Source organism: Balaenoptera musculus, chromosome 4 (genome assembly GCF_009873245.2).
Source record: "Balaenoptera musculus isolate JJ_BM4_2016_0621 chromosome 4, mBalMus1.pri.v3, whole genome shotgun sequence".
Taxonomy (NCBI): domain Eukaryota; kingdom Metazoa; phylum Chordata; class Mammalia; order Artiodactyla; family Balaenopteridae; genus Balaenoptera; species Balaenoptera musculus.
This window is the reverse complement of record NC_045788.1, coordinates 118,754,699-118,776,889: the sequence shown is the minus strand read 5'-3', so window position 1 is coordinate 118,776,889 and position 22,191 is coordinate 118,754,699. Positions and strand designations below refer to the sequence as shown.

The following is a 22,191-nucleotide window of genomic DNA, read 5'->3' as shown; positions in this document are numbered from 1 at the left end:
CAGGACTGAAGGCGCTTCGCGGCTCGCACAGCGAGGCCGGAGCCTTGGGGGCGGGACGTCGACGAAGCCCCGCCTCCGGCTCCTCCCCCCCAGGAGCGCGAGCCGGTCCCGCGCGGCGCCATCCCTTTCCCGGGTCATTGCCCCTCCCCTCTTCCGGGCCGCGAGCCCCCCGCGCGCCGCTTCAGAGCCGCGCTCGCTCGCTCGCTCGCTCGCTCGCTCGCTCGCGCGCGCCCACCAGCCCGCCCTCTCAGCGCGCGCTCGGCCGCCCGACGACGCGGGAGCCGCACGCGCCAGACGAGGCTCGCCGCGCTCATTGCCGCCGAGCGCCGGCCCGCTGAGGCGGCGCCCTCGGTTCCCGGCCAGGAGGGAATCTGTGGCCCCAGAGCGGAGGCGGCGGCGGTGAGGAGACCGGGCCGGGAGGAGGCGGACATGGCGGGGCTGAGGGCTTCGGGAGGAGGGTGGTCCGGGCGCCTTTGCGGCCACGTCGAAGGCTCGCGGGCGGGCAGCGCGCGGGGGAACCAGGAGGAGTGCGGGGTCGAACCTGCTTGCATCGGCTCTGGCCCGGCGCGAAGGAAGGGCTTGGGACTGAGGGGGGCGGCCCGCGAGGGTTTCCGCGGGACCCTCAGCGGCATCGCGACGGAGGAGTCGCCGCCTCGAGGCTCCTGCCACGTTTTCACCGCGCGTTACCTTCTGCTCGCGGTGGGCGACAGCCCTGCGCCTTCCCACGCCCCCTCCCCCTCCGCGTCCGTGGGTTTTCTGGAGCCGGGGATCCGGCTCGCTGTCTGGGGGGGCGGGAGGGGGGTCGCGCCTGAGGGGAGCCCGGTTCTCGAACCCAGGGCTGCCGGAGGCTGGAGCCTGCCCGGGGGCTGCGGAGCCTGCGAGGCTGTTCGCGGGGGGAAGGGAAGGGGGCTCGGGGCGCTGCCCCCTTAACTCAGGAAAACCCGCGATTGCAGAAGTTGGACGCGCGGGCAGGCCGTTCTTCCAGGAGTGGGTGGAGACGTTTGGTGCCTACTCACCCGGCGCTCTTCAAACCCAAGCGCGAGTGCCGAGCAGCAGGCTTGGATGGCTGACAAAGCCCAACTCCCGGCCCCGTGGGGATCCTGTCGCTCGGGGTCCAGAGCCCGCTTTGTGTCGCCGCGGAGGCTGGTCGAGGGCTCGTCACCCCCCGCGGCCGGGACCTCCCCCCGCCACCACCCCCCCTTCCTCAACCTTGGGAACGTCTGTCGGGAGAAATAACTTGTTTCTAGAAACGGCCGCGATGAAGCTTTTCGTTACAAGAGAGGGAAGAGTACAAAGTTATAAACTCCTGGAAGGCAGGACTGGGTTTTTTCCTTTGGGTTCTCTGCCCGCCGCCGTGAGCAGAGGAGCCTGTGGAACAAAGTAGAACTTGAGGAGCAGCCGCCTCGGTGACGACGTCCCTGGATGACGTCACCGTGCGATGTTTAAAATGGGAGCTTTTCGCTCCGAGTGTGGGTGGAGGGATTGCGGCGACTTACTCGAGACGCCTAGGGGCTTCTTGGCCCCGCTAGCTTCTGGTTTCTCTCTCCCTGACCTCGTAACTCTCCCCTCTAGGGGGTACCCTTTTGGTACTCCTAGGATACTGACCGGTGGAGGTGGGTTAAATTCTCAGCTCTTCCAGGCATCATTCCCTCAAACAAAAAAAAAAAACAAAAGTAATTCCGTATGACTCATCTTGTGTTACAACCCAAAGCAACCACTAAGTGGTCCTTTTCCTTCCTTTCTTCCTTTTATTTTTTGATATGAAACAGAGAAGAAAAAACAAAAGGAACACAAAACTCAGATATGTGGAACATAGTTGGCCAATTTAATGAATGAGGAGAATGAGCTAGTTAGGGATTGAGTACCTTTCTTGTTTTCTTTGGTGGGGTGGAGGCTAACGGAGTTCCATCAGCAAGTTTCATCCCAAACCATGTATTAAATTGCAGTGGGTTTTCTTTTCCATCGTAACGTGGTGGAGTATAAATATAGCTTTATAAGTGGAAATGGCTGCCTTTTTTTTCAGGAGGAGGCTGCACAGCAGTTGTGGAGGGCTGGGGTTGTGTGCAGCTGCCCATAGAAGGTAGACTTGGCATTCTAGGGTTCCGGGAGGAAGGTTTGGGTGTCTTCCCGTCCAGCATCAGGGTGGCCATGGCTGCCAGCACACCTCTCAAATAACATATAGAATTTATTTCACACTGGGGTCCCTTGTTTGAATTTGCACAAGGAGGAAAGGAATCTTATGAAGACGGACTTTAAGAGCAAGTTTGAGAAAAGAAAAAGGAAGCTAACAGGATCAGCTTTATTTTTTAAATGTGAAAGAACACAAACTATAGGCTGGGTTGGTCAGTTTTTGCACTAAACCTAACAGGGGCTGTATGTCTTTAATAATTGGCTCTGAAAAGGTGATGTTGCTTAGTAAACGCAGCATCTGAATAACTCCAAGTTACTTACAGCAGCCAAATGAATGAGCTCATCAAGCGAAGACAGAACATACATCGAAACAATCCCAGTACAAGGTTTTTGCCTTTATGGATTAATCAGTGATAAATCAGATCTGTCATTTAAAAAGAGTCCTTCTTGAGGCAGTTCCAATATGCAGCTGAATCTCTGATTATTTCTTTTAGATTTTCTGTGAATGACCCTGAATTTCCACTCTCTTAAATACGTTTTGATAGAGCTGGGTTTTTTGGTCATATTTTTTAGGTAAATATATCTCTGTTCTTGAAAGAATGCTTACAGAAGCTCGAGAATGGATTTTTTTCCTTTGTGTATAACAGCTTTATTGAAATATAATTCACATACTATATGATTCACACATTTAAAATGTACAGGTCTTTGGTTTTAGTACATTCACAGAGTTGTACAACCATCACCACAGTCAATTTTAGGACATTTTCATCACCTCAAAAGGAAATCTTATACTTACTCACTCACATCACTCCTTTCCCCCCATCCTCCTACCCCTAGGCCACTAATCTACTTTCTGTTTATATAGATTTGCTTATTCTGGACATTTCATATAATTGGTGTGATACAGTATTTGGTCTTTTGGCTTCTTTCCTTTAGCATAATGTATTCAAGTTTCATACATGTTGTAGCACATTTCAGTATGTCATTTCTTTTTGTTGCCGAATAATATACCACACTTTATTTGTCCATTTATCAGTTGATCAACATTTAGTTTATTTCTACTTTTTAGTTATTATGAATAATGGTTCTGTGGACATTTGTGTACAAGTTTTTGTGTGAACATATGGTTTCATTTCTCTTGGGTATAGAGCTAGGAGTAGAATTGCTGGGTCATATGGTAGCCATATATCTGACCTTTTTAGGAACTGCCAAACTGTCTTCTGTAGTGGCTCTACAATACTGGATTTTAAAGTGGACTTTTTTATGTTTTAAAATACAAGTTATTTCATAGAACTTTAAACTTGAATTATTGTAGCTAAATATTGACACATTTAGTAAAAACTATATAGTGGTATCATTGTAATGCTTCTCTTTGAGTGATATCTCCGATTTTATTTTAGCTAACAGGAGCAATTTGGTGTGCTCTCTTTACTGAACGCCTTTACAAAGCTAGGCGATAAGACTCTTAAACAGTATTTTATAATAAGGTCTTTATGGCATAAATTAGTGACTGTTCCCTACTCCAGATATGAGCCAGTGAAACACAGGATAAAATTGTAAGGAGGAAGGGGTGCTGCTCTAAAGGAGGGATATTTTGCAGAGCTTTATCTTCAAGTTGTGATGTTTTGGTTTTTTGAGAAAAACTATTTTATCTTTGCAGGGAAAGATGAAGAACGAAATTGCTGCCGTAGTCTTCTTTTTCACAAGGCTAGTTCGAAAACATGATAAGTTGAAAAAAGAAGCAGTCGAGAGGTTTGCTGAGAAATTGACTCTAATACTTCAAGAAAAATATAAAAATCACTGGTATCCAGAAAAACCATCAAAAGGACAGGCCTACAGGTAAAGGAATAGCTTGGACAGTTAGATTGGACTAAATGAAGAGGCTGATCAGCTCCTCAAATGAATGCCAGGCCCCAGGAATGATGGGTGTGTCCAGGCCATGCCTTTCACAGTTTATCTGCAAAATACCCAACTCAGGAGCGTCTCAGTTTTATTTTTTCCTTATTCACTTTAAAATACAAGTATTTGTTGTTGGAGTCCCACTGCCTGGACTTGGGGGGCCAGTAGTATAGGCTCATGGGAGTTAGTCTTGTCTTGTGGTCATAGTGTGGTTCCTGAGTGTTTTTCTTTAAGTATCACAGGTAGTTGAGGGCTTTCCCAATTGTAGAGAACCCCTAAAACTATCACTTAAAAGGGGGCATGGTAAGGGTTGAGGGAAATGAGTTCCTTGTATCTAAAAGTAAATTGCATGTTATGTGTTAAAAGTTTTTTGGCAGATGAGAACTAAGATTATTAGACACCTAACATGTTCTTGACACAGGAATAATTTCATTTGTACTGTGCATAATTCGTTGTGGTAGAAGCCAGTGTAACCATTTTATGGATGAAGGTAACTTACCTATGATTCACAACTGGTAAATATTAGCTCTGGGATTTGAATTCAGGTCTCACTGACCCTAAATTCTTATGAGCTTTCTGTATACCACAGTCCTACCACAGCCTTGTCTCTGAGAGTGAAGGCAATTCTCACTCGCAGCTATCTTTTGTACTGTGGTTTATAAGTTACATTTACAGTTTAAAGAAGAGCAGCCTCCTGTAAAACATGTCCTGGCATGCTCACTCTTTAGTATTTATGTGACTACTTGGGAACCTGAGTTGAGAATATTCTGCTAAACTTCAGCTGTCAAACCGTGCCCCATTTGTGGATGTGACCAAAAAAATAAAAGTGGAACAGTTGTGACTATCATGAATACAGAAATTCTTTTATTTATGCATATTGCTGCCCCCAAAGATTCCTCCACAAATCAGCCCTTCACAGTAAAAAGAACTTCCTTTCAGTCGCTGAGCTCTTGAAAGTGTAAGACTGTTCACGGAGTGTGCAAGGGAGGTGAAAATATGATTTGTTTAATTCTCATTTGCTAAAAGCCAGGTGAGCATATGATCTGTTGAAAAGAAAAGAATCAAAGTAATTGATACATTTTCCTCTTCATTTCTATCCAAAGAGGTTTCCTAGTATATTGGAAAATGTGGTGAGTGAAAGTAGAAATGTGGATGTTCTATATAAAGCACTCAAGTTACTGCTTTTTATCCTCTCATTTGATTCTCTTAATTTTTTTCTGCACATCTTCATTTCTGATAGAGTGAACAGCTTTTGTGAATTAGAGCTGTTCAAGCTTTTTACACTGATGTAATTGACATTGGACTAAGGCTTTTGGAAGTGCCAAGCCACCGTACTATTACTGAAAAAGGAGACACTATCAAGTAAATGCTTAAAGGTCAGACAGTGTATAATTTTATTTCCATTAATTCTAAAAACTTGAGGAAAAAAGTTAGCCACAGGATTAAATTGGCATATAATCAGAAGTATCATTATTGAGTCATTTTGAAGCCGTCTTTGAAGTAGAAAACTATTAGAGTTAATTGTGGGTCGTTTCTTTTATAAAAATGAATAGACTATAGGATTAACCAGAATTAGTAGACTCTTCAATCCGTAAAGTTCTTTTTCTTCTAAAGTTTTTATAAATTAGTATGTTTCTCTGCAGGGGGGTATGTTTCTCTTATACAAATAAGAGCAATTTGGTAACATTATCAAGATCTATAAAAATATTCACAGTCTTTGAAAAGTAAATCTCCTAAAATCTATTCTAGAAGCATAATCAGAAATGCAGACAAATATGTATGCATATGGATATTTCTTACACTTTATAATTGCAAAAAAATTGGAAAGCACTACACTGTCAACATTAAGTAAACAATGGACTATTTTTATGCAGCTCTTAAAATCTTGTTTTTGAAGAGTGGTTAATGGGTAAATAGTCACAGTATCTAGAGTGAAAAAAATAGCATAAAAATATGTAAGGTATGCAAATTTTGTTGAAGCGAGTCTCTATTTAAGCATCTATATTTACATATATTTTTTTAAGCTTAGAGCCTACATCTCCCTCATTGTAGATTAAAAAAACCAAACACATACATCTAAGATCTACCTTACCCTTAATTGCTTTTGATCCTGGTGCATGTGGGACTTTTGAGTCAACCTACACAACATTAGAATCTGTAACATAGGACCATCTTCTAGAAAGGAATAAAGAGTATCTTACATGGTTTAAAATATTTTTTTTTTACTCTGAATTTGCTAAATTGTTAACGGTGATGTTACGATAAGTACAGGCATAATAGGGTTGTTTAATAAAGTGAACGTTGGCATCTGGTCTGGATCTGAACTCTGGATTCATTACTTTCTAGCTGTGTAATTTTGGGCAAGTTACTCAAACTCTCTCTGCCTCCTTTCTTTTTTATAGTGGAGAAAATAGTATCTAACTCACAGGATCATTGTGAAAATTTAAAAAGTTAACATAGGCATACCTTATTTTATTGTGCTTTGCTTTATTGCACATCACAGACATTGCGTTTTTTATAAACTGAAAGTTTGTGCAACTGCATTGAGCAAGGCTGTCAGTGCCAGTTTTCCAACAGCATTTGCTCACTTTGTGTCTCTGTGTCACATTTTGGTAATTCTTACAGTATTTCAAACTTTTTCATTATTATATTTGTTTTGGTGATCTGTGATCAGTGATCTTTGGTGTTACTGTTACAAAGACTTGCTGAAGGCTCAGGTGGTTACCATTTTTTAGCAATAAAGTAGTTTTTAATTAAGCTATGTACATTTTTTTTAAGACATAATGCTATTGCACACTTAATAGACTACAGTGTACTGTAATACAACTTTTATATATACTGGGAAACCAACAATTTGTGTGACTACCTTTATTGAGATACTCGCTTTATTGCTGTGGTCTGGAACCAAACCTGCAGTGTCTGAGGTATGCCTGTACATGCAGAGCATTTAGAAAACTCTCCATTGCATGATAAACCTTCAAAAAGAGTTATTATTATTATTATTATTATTATTATTATTATTATTATTTAGAAATATGTATTAGCTGTTACCTAATGAGAACTTTTTCCATTGTTTTTTATGAAAATTGAAATTAACTAATAATTAATCTTAAAAAAAATTTAAATAGTACCTTATTCTGTTGATGTTACAGTATTGTATTTAGTAATATAATCAGTATTTGTCAATTAACTTATATTTTCCATATTTTTGGAGTCTGAAGAAGAAGTAAAATGATTTAATCTAAATTCACCCAATAATACTAGTACTCAGGACTTGTATTAAAACCTGGGTTCTATTATTGATTTCTTAGTTGTAGGCAGTAAATACTTTCATTGTAGCTAACGTTTCTCTATGTAAGCAGAATACTTATTTTAACAGGTATTTTTGCATTCATACTGAGAGCCATCTTTGAGCATTCTGTTAGGTAGCTGTGAATGGTATTTCTTAGGTTAGAAAAAATGGAACAGATGGGAATTCCCTGGCAGTCCAGTGGTTAGGACTCTGTGCTTTCACTGCTGTGGGCATGGGTTAGATCCCTGGTTGGGGAACTAAGATCCCTGCAAGCCATGTGGCGCGACCAAAAAAAAAAAGGAACAGTCATTAGTGGTTTAGAATTTTTTTCTCTTTTTCGATAACTTAAAAAAAAAAAAAAGAAAACTCGAGTAACAGAGGTTAAGTGAAATAAGCCAATAACACTTTTGGATTATTATTATTTTTTAATTAATTTATTTGGCTGCATTGGGTCTTAGTTGTGGCATGCAGGATCTTCATTGTGGCATGCGGGATCTTCTGTTGCGGTGCGCGGGCTTCTCTCTCATAGTGGCATGCGGGCTCCAGAGTGCGCGGGCTCAGTAGTTGCGGTGTGGGGCTTAGTTGCCCGACCAGGGATCAAACCCGCGTCCCCTGCATTGGAAGACGGATTCTTAACCACTGAACCACCAGGGAAGTCCCTGGATTATATTTTAATCTTAAGTACATGGTATGAATGGTTCTGTGTCCTTGACTGATTCGGTATTTAGAGAACAATTATAGGTAAGGCAAAGGATACCCTTCTTAAGCAAGGTAACAACAGATCAAAACTTGTCACAAGAATTTCCAAATATTATTTGAACCATTGGTTGAGGTCTTTTGTGAGTTGGAGATTTTGTTATATAGGAATTTGGCCTATTAAAACTTTTACCTTCAAAGCTCTAAGTAATTTCATGCAACTTTTGTACTGCTTGCTCATTTAATGTATGTGTGAGATTGAGTAGTTTCTGTGTGAAATGAAGTAGAGCCAGTTCTAGTGATTTCCCTGTGCTCACACAGACTCTTCTTTCCACCAGGCTGGGTAGTCTTGATGATGCTGCTGCCTCTTTGCCTTTAGTTCAGATTTATTATCTATTTAGGATAGATATTCCTGGGTTCTTTGCCAGGGTTCATTTTACTTTTTTAAATTCATGTTGGTAAATACCAATAGATATAACAAAGTTTCTGATTTATATTTATTTAAAGCTATTAACATTACTCCACTTTGTTGTAGATGCATTCGTGTCAATAAGTTTCAGAGAGTTGATCCTGATGTCCTGAAAGCCTGTGAGAACAGCTGCATTTTGTACAGTGACCTGGGCTTGCCAAAGGAACTCACTCTATGGGTGGACCCATGTGAGGTGTGCTGTCGGTGAGTTCTTGAGTTTGGCGGCTGAACTGATTACCATGCTGGAACTGATTTTTTGAAATTCTCTCAGGTACTGCCTACGCATGTATTTTTATAGCCAGGAGCTGGTTGTTTGGCTTTCTCAGCTGTGAATTTTGTAAACTATTCTTCTTGGAGGTGATAGTGAAAGACTGGTTACGTTCCTGTTTTACAGCTAAGGAAACTCAAAAACTGATAGAGCAGGGGTTTTTTTTAGAGCTTTACCAAGAACTCTATTGTAGAATTTAGACACCTAGACTCCCTATAGGTCAATTATATCTTCTTTCATTGGTGGTGCCCTTGTCTTTCCCCTCTTCAAATTAGGAAAGACACTAATCCCAAATAATACTGGATATTAACTTTTGGTTGATTTCTGTTTGTTTGTTTCTACTCTTGCCTTCCTCCCCCTTTTTGGTTTTTAAGTGGCTGAGTGATATTTTCATGGTTTTATTTTCATAATGGAAATTATTTCTTGTCTCCTAAATGAGCAGAATTGTAAAAGGTGAGTGTTAGGTATGAAATCTAATTGAACTTCATTCATTCTAAAAATACTCATTGTGGGCTTCCCTGGTGGCACAGTGGTTAAGAATCGGCCTGCCAAGGCAGGGGACACGGGTTTGAGCCCTGGTCCAGGAAGATCCCACATGCCGCGGAGCAACCAAGCCCGTGCGCCACAACTACTGAGCCTGCAGTCTAGAGCCCGCGAGCCACAACTGCTGAGCCCAAGTGCTGCAACTACTGAAGCCCGCGTGCCTAGAGCCCATGCTCTGCAACAAGAGAAGCCCGCAGACCACAACGAAGAGCAGCCCCTACTCCCTGCAACTAGAGAAAGTCCATGCGCAGCAACAAAGACCCAACAGCCATAAATAAATAGATAAATAGATAAATAAATAAATTAAATTAAATTAAAATACTCATTTTGGACCAGGCATTCTTAGTTGTGGGGTTTTTAAAAAATGAAAGTGACATTCTTCTTTCAGGTAGTTCAGAGTGTAATAAGGGAGAAGAAAGAATAAGCAGATTACAACAGAGTGTGATTTGTGCTATAATAGAAGTATGTACAAAATGCAGTAGTTGCTGGCACAAAGGAGAAAGTTACTGCCTCAGGAAAGACTATAGTCAGCCCTTGGTATTGGTGAGGGATTAGTTCCAGAACATGCCCCTGCCCCGGCCACATGCACACACACACACAGGCAGAGGCAATATCCTCGGATGCTCAAGTCCCTTATATAAAATAGTGTAGTATTTGCATATAACCTATGCATAACCTCCCATATACTTTAAATCATTTCTAGATTTCTTATAATACCTAATGCAATGTAAATGCTGTGTAAATAGTTGTAAGTGCAATGTAAATGCCATGTAAATAGTTGCTTGAATTGAAAAAAATTCAGGTTTTGCTTTTAGGAACTTTCTGGATTTTTTTTCCCCAAATGTTTTTGGTCTGTGGTTGGTTGAATGCATGGATGCAGAACCCATGGATATGGAGGGCTGACTGTAGAGTAGGTGATACTTGAGCTGAGTGGGGAAGGATGAGTTGCAGTTGACTAGATGACAAGGTTAGAAGGACATTTCCAGGCAGGAGGAACAGGATGAATAGATGCATGGAACCCCTGTGAGTGATTTCCTACAGCTGTTCCTTTAGGGTTTTCTCTTTGGTTTAGAGGTACAATTCACCCATTGATTATAGTAGAGGTGCTTTTTGATGCAACCCTAATATGTTCCAAAGGTGGTCATAGCCTATGACCTGATCTCCAGCAATGAAAGTGGTGGTGAAGACATGTTGGAAAAAATGAGTGGTAATCCTGCAACAATTTTCTGGACCACCCTGGAGCTGCTTGATATAAGCTGGTGGCTTATATAAGCTTATTGCTTTGGGAAACCGGGTGTAGGTAGTAGATTCTCCAATACTTATTTCTCAGAAAAAGGAAGAGCAAGATACCTCAATTTTTGGTCTAAGAAGGTCAAACATTTTTACAGTCTGGGACTAATTAAGCACTTACCGTAGGCCAGGATCAGACTTTGTTTTGTAGACTTGGTCCACTGAATCCGTGCAGAAGACCTCATTATACAAGAAATAGCTATCACAAAGTTATTATATTGAAATGTTTACTTTTTATGAGGCCCACACTGTGATCATGATTTACTCTTACTTAACACACAGTTCTTTTAAGTTAGTTGTGTAGTTTTTCAGCTCATAAAAAATTACGTGGCATTTGAAAGGGGATTGTTCCTAGTACAGTTGGCCTTCTGTATCTGAGGGTTCCACATCCATGCATTCAACCAACTTTAGTTCAAAAATATTTGAGGGGGGGAAAAAGAAGTTGCAAAAAGCAAAACTTGAATGTGCCATACCATGCAACTATTTATATAACAGTTACATTGTATTAGATATGATAAGTAATCTAGAGATGATTTAAAGTGTATGGGAGGGTGTGCATAGGTTGTATGCAAATACCATGCCATTTTATTTAAGGTACTTGGGCATCCACAGATTTTGGCCTTGGGGGGAGGCAGGGATGGTCCTGGAACCGATCCCCCAGGATACTGTTGTCATAAAGCTACAAACAAAAGTAATAGTCTGACATAGAGGCAGGAACAAAAAAGCAAAAGCGTTGACCCAAATGTATTATCACACCATCAAATAATGAATACTTAATACAATGATCTTAAATCATTAGGGAAAAGTTTCCATATCCAAGGATGTTTAAGAAGTTGGCTAATTATATAAACATTTTGGACATATTTATTTGAAATGCTTAAACTACATCTTGGCACCTGAAGATAAAAGCTTTAGTTACATGGACATTCTACTTAAGTGGATACTTCATTTCTTGATGATGCCAGATAATAAAAAATTACTGTGCTTTAATCTTGTTAATGTAAGAAAATCTTTGCATTCAGTAGCCTTCTAATTCTTTTATATATGATCAAAATTTTGCCCCAAATTGGCTATGATGTGAGGTTTTTCACAGTTAATAGAAATTATTGATATCTTCAGAATATGAGTGCTCATTCAGTGATGATAGAAATCCCAGAAAGAAAGACCTGTTAGTGACTGGGTAGAGGTGATTGCTATAAATTAATAGAGGAGACTGAGATATTAGTGCCTTTGGACCAAAACTGGAAATATTCTGAAAATTAAAGCTGATATAGCAGTTATATAATTGAATAAATATTTGAGTCATTAAAAATAATAACTCATTGGTATACTAAAGACTAAGGTTATGAAAAAAAATTGAAATGCACTCAAAGAGAACATTCTTCATAGAGTTATTCCATCAGGATAAATATTGGAAGAGTGCAAAGTGTTATATAGTTAGAAATATTTCACTGAGTGAAATATTTGAGAAGATACTAAATAGACAACAGATCCTATAAGGAGAAGGCCTGCAAGTAGCTGGCAGCTTTATTATCTACTCAATATTCTACACTTCATTTTTTGTTTGTTTGTAATTTCGATAATCCTTTCTTTTCCTGATAAAGAGCAATAGATACTATTGATTTGTTTCAAATTAACTCAGTAGGCCTGAATGTTTTAGCAGTGTGTCATTGAAAATTGGAAAATTTAAAAGTTGTCCATTATGAATTCTGAGGAATTAACTGCACATTCTAATGTTACAGTAATATAGTAAGCAGCTTCACTTACCCTGAAGAGAGCCCTCATAGCAAAATACTACCACGGGAAAATTGTAGAACCTAACTGAGCTTGAGTGTCGAAGAAACCTGAGTTAATAAAGCTGATCCTTCAATCATTAGATGTCTGCCCTTGGATTAGGTTTCTGTTTCTACAGAGGCAGGGATTTTTCTCAAATTTCTTGCCTTTCTGTTTTGCTTGAATTTTGACTACTCCATTAATGGGCAATACTGAATGTAGGCCTAAGCCCATTATTAATACTGCTGGCATTAATATATGAATTAACCTTTGATTGTATTGAAATTTGTTGCATCTTTAAACCTGGAAAGGACCAAGGGGTAGATTTCCACTGCTACAACCCAAGGCTAAGTAATCTTGAAATTATACTTAATGAATTCTGTGTTGTGAAGAACCCTTCCCACTGTTCAGGCATCTTCTGCTAAGAAGAATCACCAGCTGAAGACTAACCACTATCCAGCTATCTTCAGCTTCCTCATTCTGCAGATAGGAAACTAAGGCCCGGAGAGATTAAATAACTTGCACCTGGTAACAGAGCTAGTTAATGACAGAACAGAACCAGAAACAAGTCTAGTGCTCTTTCCACCATCCTGCAGTAACTCCTTTTATGAGAGAGACTGAAAAAGAATAGAAAAGGAAATTATGTACCATATTTAGATTGCATTTATGGCCCCATCTAGCCTATGAGGTCGGAAGATACCACAGTTGAAAGAAATAGAACTCACCTGTGAGACTACTTGATTGCCATTTAAACTTTCAAAGGCTTTGTTGCAGTTAGGCCTTTTACTTAATTGTAGATATCATCCTGATTCAGAAATAATTTGAGACAAGAATTATCATGAATGAAATTAACTGACATCATAGTCAATTAACCCTATTTTCTGTTGATGTTTTTATATTTTTTAAGCTTAGAATCACTTTGTTTAACTTTAATTACATGCTGTGTAAGACTGCTTAACAATTCATTTCCTTTGTCCTAACACTTCCTAGAAATTGTTTCATAGTGTTTATGTTGTGCAATCTATGTGAATGGATTTGTGGGTTTCTCCTCTGTCCTCTCAATGAAAACTCCTAGTTTTACTGTGTGTTGTGCTATTTTTCCTCATTGCAGAATTTATTTTCCTTTTTTCTAGTACCCAACAGCCAAAGTTACATGTTCTGACAATTATTTTTCTTAGATCAAAGCTTTAAAAATGTTTTGGAAGGATAACGTTTGCTTAATTTAAAAAAATTAAGATGAGGGGTAAGCATTTATCATAGGAATCTCTATGAAATCAGCAGTATAATTCAAGCAAAATCCTTTTATTTTCCTCAACAGTAGTTTTTTTTTTTCCCTTTAACTTCAACAGTTGCCTCAGTTCTCATTTTTGTCAGTGTGGATATAAGAAACACAGGCCTCTTTTTTATTTAATCGTGGTAAAAGTAAATCCCACAGGAGATGTCTGGTTGAGTTTTGACTTGAATTACTAGGATCTACGTTATAAGGGTCAGTTAAAAATTTGTTAGAAAGTTCTGTATGGCCAGTTTCAATGGTACATACAAAAATGTAATCAAAACAGTGAGTTTCTCTTTGATATCGTAAACAACTATTTTTGTCAGGAGGCAGTAGAAAAGAAAATTGGAAAAGAGAATGAGGTCACTTTGTATTTGTACTTTAATAGACTAGAAGTAGAAAATTGTGGCCTGCCTGTTGGCATGAAGCTTCGTTAGGATACTATAGATGTAGAATCAAGTTCTGGGAGGGTTCCTTCTTTGCCTGGGACTGATGGCATGTCCAGACCTGTTCAATTGTTTTTATGGACATTTCTTGCTTTGTTGATGTGACTTCAAGGTGTGTACGTTTTTTGGTTTTTTTATTCTTAGGTATGGAGAGAAAAACAATGCATTCATTGTTGCCAGCTTTGAAAATGAGGAAGAGAACAAGGATGAGATTTCCAAGAAAGTGACCAGGGCCCTTGATAAGGTTACCTCTGATTATCATTCAGGGTCCTCTTCTTCAGATGAAGAAACAAGTAAGGAAGTAGAAGTGAAACCCAATTCAGTGGCTGCGACCCCCAGCCCCGTGTACCAGGTAACCATGAAGTGGCTCCATATTGAAGGTCATGAGCAAGGCTTGCAAGGGCATTCTAGGTAGTCCTGCTTATATTGCCCAAAGTTTCTGAGCTGAAATTCTGGATCACGGTTCTTGCCTTCCCACGCTAAGGGGAAGCTGCTTCCTCTGAGACGAAATAGGCATCCTGAGTCATTTTATCAAAGGTCTGCTTTACTAAATAAGTGCGATGAATACATTGTAAAAACAATAGGAAAAATCATGGTGCTAAAACATTCCTAATGTTTTAAAAATCCTTATTGCATTCAAAAATAGCCACTCATTTTTTTGCAGCCTTTAACACTTCCAATTTGTACCTAACTTTCATGTTCTTTCCCTTTCTATGATTAAAGAGAAACCTCACTAAATTATTCTTTAATTTTTCACTCAAGCCAAAACAATCTTTCTTTGCTTTAACATTTAAAGAGTCATATAGCTACTAATACAAAAATTTAAAGAAGTCCTTTGAGTTGAGCCTTATTCTGTACGTGTAGTTTTTCTAATTTTGAGTATATTTTTAAATATACCTATTTTTATTAATTTGGCCTTAATTAGACATAATTAAACATACCAGGTTTCTGGTAGGGTTTGATTTGGACTAAAATGAGAATTTAGACCTTAATGAGTAAGAAATCAGAGTATCATGAGTATGAGAAACTGAACCTTTAAATCCAGGATACATTTATATAATGAACATCCTTTCAGTATAACTTAATTTTTGAGTTCTTAATTTTTTTTTAAATTGTTGAATTATCCTTCCTAGGCTTGAGAGGAAGATTAGTTCTGAAGATTATCACATTCTTAGGGGTATATGTGTATGTGTCTATTATAACATATGCACCTGCTTTTAAAAAAATACAAACCAAAACAAAAACTTGAAACAGTATGAAAGAGTATAGGGGCTTCCCTGGTAGCACAGTGGTTAAGAATCCACCTGCCAATGCAGAGGACACGGGGTTGAGCCCTGGTCCAGGAAGATCCCACGTGCCGCGGAGCAGCTAAGCCCATGTGCCACAACTACTGAGCCTACACTCTAGAGCCCACAAGCCACAGCTACTGAGCCCACGTGCCACAACTACTGAAGCCTGCGCACCTAGAGCCCATGCTCCGCAGCAAGAGAAGCCACCACAATGACAAGCCCGCGCACCACAATGAGAGTAGCCCTCACTCACCGCAACTAGAGAAAGCCCACACAGCAACAAAGACCCAACACAGCCATAAATTAATTAATTAATTAATTAATTTAAAAAAAAATAGTATAATAGTGACACGTCCTCCTCTTCCCACAATGACCAGTCTTGTGCCCTTGTATGGAGGTTTTCATTACCAGTTATTTTGTATTCTTCCCAAGAGATTCCCTATATACATAAGTAAACATAATATTTGTAATTCAGGGATCATTTTTAACACCATTGCCATAAATATTTTGGACATTTTTTTCCTCTGTATGATGTATTACATACTACAGATTACCATTGTTAAATTGCCTGGAATTCATTCAGATGTGCGCTAATTTTACCTCAAGAATTTTATTTGTTACGGAGCAAAGTAAGAATGTAAATTCCAAATTGAACTGATTGCTGCTAATTTTTTCAAGTAAATTGACCTTTAATTTTTAGATTTTCTTTTAAAATTAAATTGTATTTGTTTTCCCATATGTTGAAAGACTATTAGGATAAAATTATAACAGAAAGGCATAGAAATTGAACTGTCCTTTATGTGCTTTTAAAATAAAACATTTCTCCTTGACATTGTAATCACAAAACATTTCATGAATGAGAAGCATAGCTCTTAAAATCATTGTGTAGAAAGCTGGTGCAGATGGTCCACTTTAATGTTTTTTTTGTTTTGTTTTGTTTTGTTTAATTAATTAATTAATTTATTTATTTATGGCTGTGTTGGGTCCTCGTTTCTGTGCGAAGGCTTTCTCCAGTTGCGGCAAATGGGAGCCACTCTTCATCGCGGTGCACGGGCCTCTCACTATCACGGCCTCTCCCGTTGTGGAGCACAGGCTCCAGACACGCAGGCTCAGTAGTTGTGGCTCACGGGCCCAGTCGCTCCGCGGCATGTGGGATCCTCCCAGACCAGGGCTCGAACCCGTGTCCCCTGCATTGTCAGGCAGACTCTCAACCACTGCGCCACCAGGGAAGCCCCACTTTAATGTTTTTTTAACCTATCCATTTTTCCATCTTGAACCTGGCATTACCAAGAGCCTTAAAAAAGAGGTTATCAAAGTATGGGCAAAATAATTCTGAGCTTGGGGTCTTTGTTCTCTGAGGGGGGTCTGTTTTCTGAAAGGAACCTCCAGAGATAAGTCTCTACTAATTAAGAATGAAGATTATGTTATTTATTTCTCCCCAAATTGATCTATAGTTTCAACTTGCTATCAATCAAAATCCCAAAATGCTTTTTCTAGATAAAATTTAAAGAAAGGAGAATCAAGTCATAGATCTCACGCTAATATTAAGTCATTATGTTTATCAAGATAGTGTGATAATGATTTAAAGATATATAAATATATTATTGTAACAGATAGAGTCCAGAAGTAGACCCATGTATGTACAATTTTGTTTTTGTTTTTTTTAAAATAAAAGTGCCAAAGCAATTCAGTAGGGAAAGTCTACAAGAACTAGTACTGGAACAATTGGATAATCTATATATTAAAAAAAAAAAAAAGTGAACCTAACTGCTACCTGATACCATACATTAGAAAACTAATTTGAGGGACTTCCCTGGTGGCGTGGTGGTTAAGAATCCACCTGCCAATGCAGGGGACACGGGTTCAATCCTTGGTCTGGGAAGATCCCACATGCCGTGGAGCCACTAAGTCCATGTGCCACAACTACTGAGCCTTCGCTCTAGAGCCCGCAAGCCACAGCTACTGAAGCCCTTGTGCCTAGATCCCGTGCTCTGCAACAAGAGAAGCCACCGCAATGAGAAGCCCGCGCACTGCAACAGAGTAGCCCCTGCTCGCTGCAACTAGAGAAAGCCCACGCGCAGCAACAAAGACGCAACGCAGCCAAATAATAAATAAAAATAAATAAATAAAAAGAAACCATTAAGAAAACGAATGGGCAAAAGCATAGACTGGGACAAAATATTCTCAATACATATATTTGTCAAAGGACTTGTTTCCAGAATATACTTTAAAAATCACTCCTATAAATCACTAATAAAAGACATGATCCAATTAAAAACAGTGGGCAAAAGATGAGAATAAACACTGTACAAAAGAAGTTATATAAGTGACCAGTAAGCAAATGAAAAAGGTGCTCAACCTTATTTGTCATCAGGAAAATTCAAATTTAAACCACAGTGAAACACTACTTCCAGAATGGCTAAAATTAAAACGTCTGACAATACCAAATGTTGGCAAGGATGTGAAGCAGCTGGATTCATAAACTGTTGATAGGAGTGTAAAATGGTATAACCACTTTGGAAAACTGGCGTTTACAAAGTTAAATATGCATCTGCCCTATAACCCAACAGTTCCACTCCTAAGTATTTAACAAGAGAAATGAAAAAAACAAATATCTACAAAGCCTCATATCAGAATGTTTATAACAGCTTTTTTCATAATTGTTTAAAAAAAAAAAAAAAAAGGAAAACCACCCAAATACCCATTAACAAGTGAATGGGAGGAAATTGTGTATTCATTCACCCAGTAGGATAATAGCAATAAAACAGAAAAACCTAATAATAGACACAATACGGAAGGACCTAAAAAACATCTGATTGAGCAAAAGAATTTTGCTGGGGAATTCCCTGGCGGTCCAGTGATTAGGACTTCCCTATTCCACTGCGGAGGGTGCGGGTTTGATCCCTGATTGGGGAACTAAGATCCCACAAGCCAGGCGGTGTGGCCAAAAAAAAAAAAATTGCCAGATACAAAAGAATACATGCCACATGATTCCATTTATATGAAGTTCACAAACAGGGAAAACTCAGTCTGGTGATAAAAATCAGAACAGTGGTTGCCTGTGGGATTGTGTCTGCTTTCTGACAGTTTTAAAAGCTTATCAACACCCCAATGTAGAAAGAAATGAAAACATTCCATTTTGCTACTGGTTTGTAGTATAGGTCAATTATTTGAACTCTAAATTCTTTATTTCCCCATTATTGTAGATAACCAAGAATTAACTGTGCTAAGGTTATTCACTGTTGCATTGTTTTGTTTGCTTTTGTGCATTGTTTTTTTGATATTAAAAGACTGAAAGCAGCCTAAATGTACTATCAACAAGACACCAGTTAATTTAGTTATGGCATAGTCATTGCATTACTGTCTAGCTGTAAAATGACAAAAAAAGTCGTTATGTACTTAGATGAATGTCTCTGAGATGTATTTATCAAGTGCAAAAAGCAGAATACAGAATTTTGTGAGTTTTTATAAATGTGTATATAGCTGTATACACAAGTATATTCATAGAATATCTCTAAAGATAATCAAACAATTGATTACTGTCAGTTGCCTCTGAGAGGGTAGCTGGTAATCACATAAAGAAGAGAGACTTTTTTCCACTGTGTACAATTTTGTACCTTTTGAATTTTCTATCATGAATGCAGTGCTGTTATACAGAATATAAATTTTTAAATGCCTATGCTAGGAAGAGCAGATTAGAAATCAGAGAACTCTGAAACTCATAGTCACAGGGTGTGGCATTCTGAGCAGAGGGGTCTGAAACTGCTGATAACATTTTGAATGATGTGAACTTGATGTCCCACTTGACTTATGGGATAATCTAAGACTGTTTTCCAAAATGCTAAACTGGCTACATTAGAATCACCGGCAGTGTCATCAAAATACTTGGCCTTTCTTCCTAAAGTTTTGTTAATATTGTTCAGTAGACCAGGGCTGGGGCATGAACATTTTGTGTTTAAAAGCTTCTTAGGTGACTCTTTAGCCAGCTGTGGAAACCAGTGGTCTAAAACATGATGTGTCCTTACAAGCTTCTATTCATTCCGTGTTTTCATCTTCTTTGGTTGAAATAGCCAGAAAATATCCGGTTGCTTTAGAGTGCTGTGTTTGAGGTTATTCATTTTCACTCATTTAGTAAAAAAATGCTGATTGATCACCTGTTATATTTGAGGTTTTTAACATATTTAGACTTGATTGTAGGAATGTGCCTTAGACCTACTCTTAGGGTTGTGGGTGAGTGATTTTGTTTTTCTTTAATGAGTAATCTGGAAGGTCACCTACTTTTTATATAACACATGACTAATTTTTTCTTTTTATTAACTTACTGTTTTCTCTTCTTTACAGATTTCAGAGCTGATATTCCCGCCTCTTCCAATGTGGCACCCTTTACCCAGAAAAAAACCAGGAATGTACCGAGGGAATGGTCATCAAAGTCACTACCCTCCTCCTGTTCCATTTGGTTATCCAAATCAGGGAAGGAAGAATAAACCATATCGCCCAATTCCAGTAACATGGGTACCTCCTCCTGGAATGCATTGTGACCGGAATCACTGGATTAATCCTCACATGTTAGCACCTCACTAGCTGCTTTGATTCTTTTGGTGTCATGTTGAGAGAAGGTAGAATAAGCCTGACTGCATATTAAAAGTTCATACTCAAAGTAGTAAAGTTAGATGGGCTAAACCATCAAACTTATTTTTATAGAGAAGTTATTGAGAATAATCTTTCTTAAAAAATATATATGCACTTTAGATATATTGATATAGTTTGAGAAACTTTATTAAAGTTAGTCAAGTGCCTGAGTTTTTAATATTGGACTTGAGTATTTATATATTGTGCATCAACTCTGTTGGATATGAGAACACTGTAGGAGTGGACGATCTGTTCTAGCACCTTTGAGCATTTACTTTATGGAGAGTATGTAAGTTATTTATACACAAGGAAATCTATTTTATGTCGTTGTTTAGAAGAATTGCGTGAAATCATGTAGTTGCAAATAAAAAGTAGTTTGAGGCATGACAATGTGTGCTTCTGTTCTGTGCATAAAAAGGGAGAAAGCAAAGGGGGTATCTCACTTCCATGTGTTTAATTAAATATTTAGCAAAGAAAAAAAGCAATGTAACAATTTTAACTTTTCTTTAAAAAATTAACTTTTTATTAACCATACCTTTCCCAAAGGCTATAGTATCAAAAGATTCATATAAAACATCTAAAGTTTGTTTGTTAGTAGTAGATAATTGAAAATATAAATATAATGAAATATCTTTCAACCATTAGAGTCACTATATGTAGGATTTTCCTAACCAAGAATTTGGCCTGTACAAATTTTGATATGACATCTGACTTATACGCCTAGTGCCATGGCATAAAGCAGAAATGTTCTTATAGCTACGCTAATCTCTGTGCCTTGTGCTTTTTTTTTCAACATGTTAAAAGTCTTTATTAGATGTCTAAAATAAAGCCAAATAGTACAGTACTTCAGATTCTTCAGTAGTCCATATTTATACCACTGTAATGCCATCAGTCTCGTAAGTGTACTTGAACTAAAAGAGAAAAAAGATAAAAGAATTTAGGTTTTTTCCCAAAGGTAAATTTTTAAAAACTAAAAGATCATTATGTTTTCTCATTACCTACATCTTTAGATTTCTAGTCTTAAATTATTTGACTTACCAGGAAAATCACAACTTGCTAATAAATCATTGGATGTCCTTGGCTGTTCCAGATATTTCTGTTGTGTTTGCTGATAAATTCTGTTGACGTACAGACTACCAGAAAAGTGCACAAATCGTAAGGATACATAGCTCTCAAAGGTTTGAAGTATGTGGAATTCAAAATGTCTGCAACTTCAACAGAAAACTTTTAAACTTTAGAGGCCTGTGGTTTTAATGTTATTGTACTCTTTGATAAGCCATATGCAACTTTTAATATATTTCTAAACCATCATATCTACTTTTTTTCCTGAGATTTATAGTGAATGCTTATTCAAACTTGAGCATATTTTCCTAGGGGTAACTGGCATCACAAGGGAGATTAGTTTTATTTAAGTTGGAAAAAAAAAATTTTAATTGTTACTGTTCCCTTGTAGATCCTAGAGAGTTTGGGTGATAATGGCAGATTTCTAGGCAATCGTAAAAGTGGCAAGTTTCAAGTATTTTTATCATGGAGTTAGCAGGTAGCATTTGTTCTGTTAGTTTGCACATGTCATATAGTTATAAGGCTGTTGGGAAAACCAGAAGCATAATAGCTATACTGTTGAGGGAAATATTTTCGGTATGTACCTAGCCAGCTACACCTTTCTTTCCACATCAGATTACTCTAAAAATCTCCTAAATCTCTTATTCATTAGTGTTGACAACTAAATGGCAGAGTGTCTTAGGGAAAATGCTAATTTTGAAGTTGACTGCATATTAGATATGTTACTTGTAGAAGATTCTGCCCTTTATTGACTATCCACCTCACACCTCGTTCCAAAATTTATTTAAAGCAAAAGAAATCTCTCATCAATATAGCTTTTCCAATCCATTCCTAATGAAATAAAACCATCTTTCTTTCAGAAGCTGCATCTTAAACTCAAGTCTAGTAAGTATGCAGTTCAAAGTGTGTCAAACTTTTTAACTAGTAATTAGGACTCTAGGAGTTGTTACATCTCTAAGTCTGTCTCCCTCAGTCAGACTCCAGGACTGCTCTAATGAAGACAAAATGTTGCTGCATAATTTCAGCTTGACAGTGTTATGAGGCTGTTTGAAGAAGGAGTGGTTTGTGACTGAATGATGATAATTTGTTTTAATTCTCCATTTTATTTTATATTTGTAGCCATAGCTGCAAA

General features: G+C 38.5%; 1 protein-coding gene across 2 annotated transcripts; it reads left to right on the top strand.

The window, feature by feature from the left end:
- The first annotated feature begins 215 nt into the window (after window positions 1–215).
- Window positions 216–21,085, top strand: BTG3 (BTG anti-proliferation factor 3). 2 transcript variants are annotated; one of them, XM_036851643.1, is made up of 5 exons: window positions 221–399; window positions 3,791–3,969; window positions 8,553–8,690; window positions 14,224–14,431; window positions 19,710–20,381. In XM_036851643.1, exons 2-5 carry the CDS (start codon window positions 3,797–3,799, stop codon window positions 19,947–19,949), a joined length of 759 nt encoding a protein of 252 aa, XP_036707538.1. In that variant the 5' UTR covers window positions 221–399; window positions 3,791–3,796; the 3' UTR covers window positions 19,950–20,381. The 2 variants fall into 2 exon arrangements, with proteins under 2 accessions (XP_036707539.1, XP_036707538.1); XM_036851644.1 differs by lacking the exon at window positions 8,553–8,690 and having other exon boundaries at window positions 216–399; window positions 19,710–21,085.
- The last annotated feature ends 1,106 nt before the right edge of the window (window positions 21,086–22,191 follow it).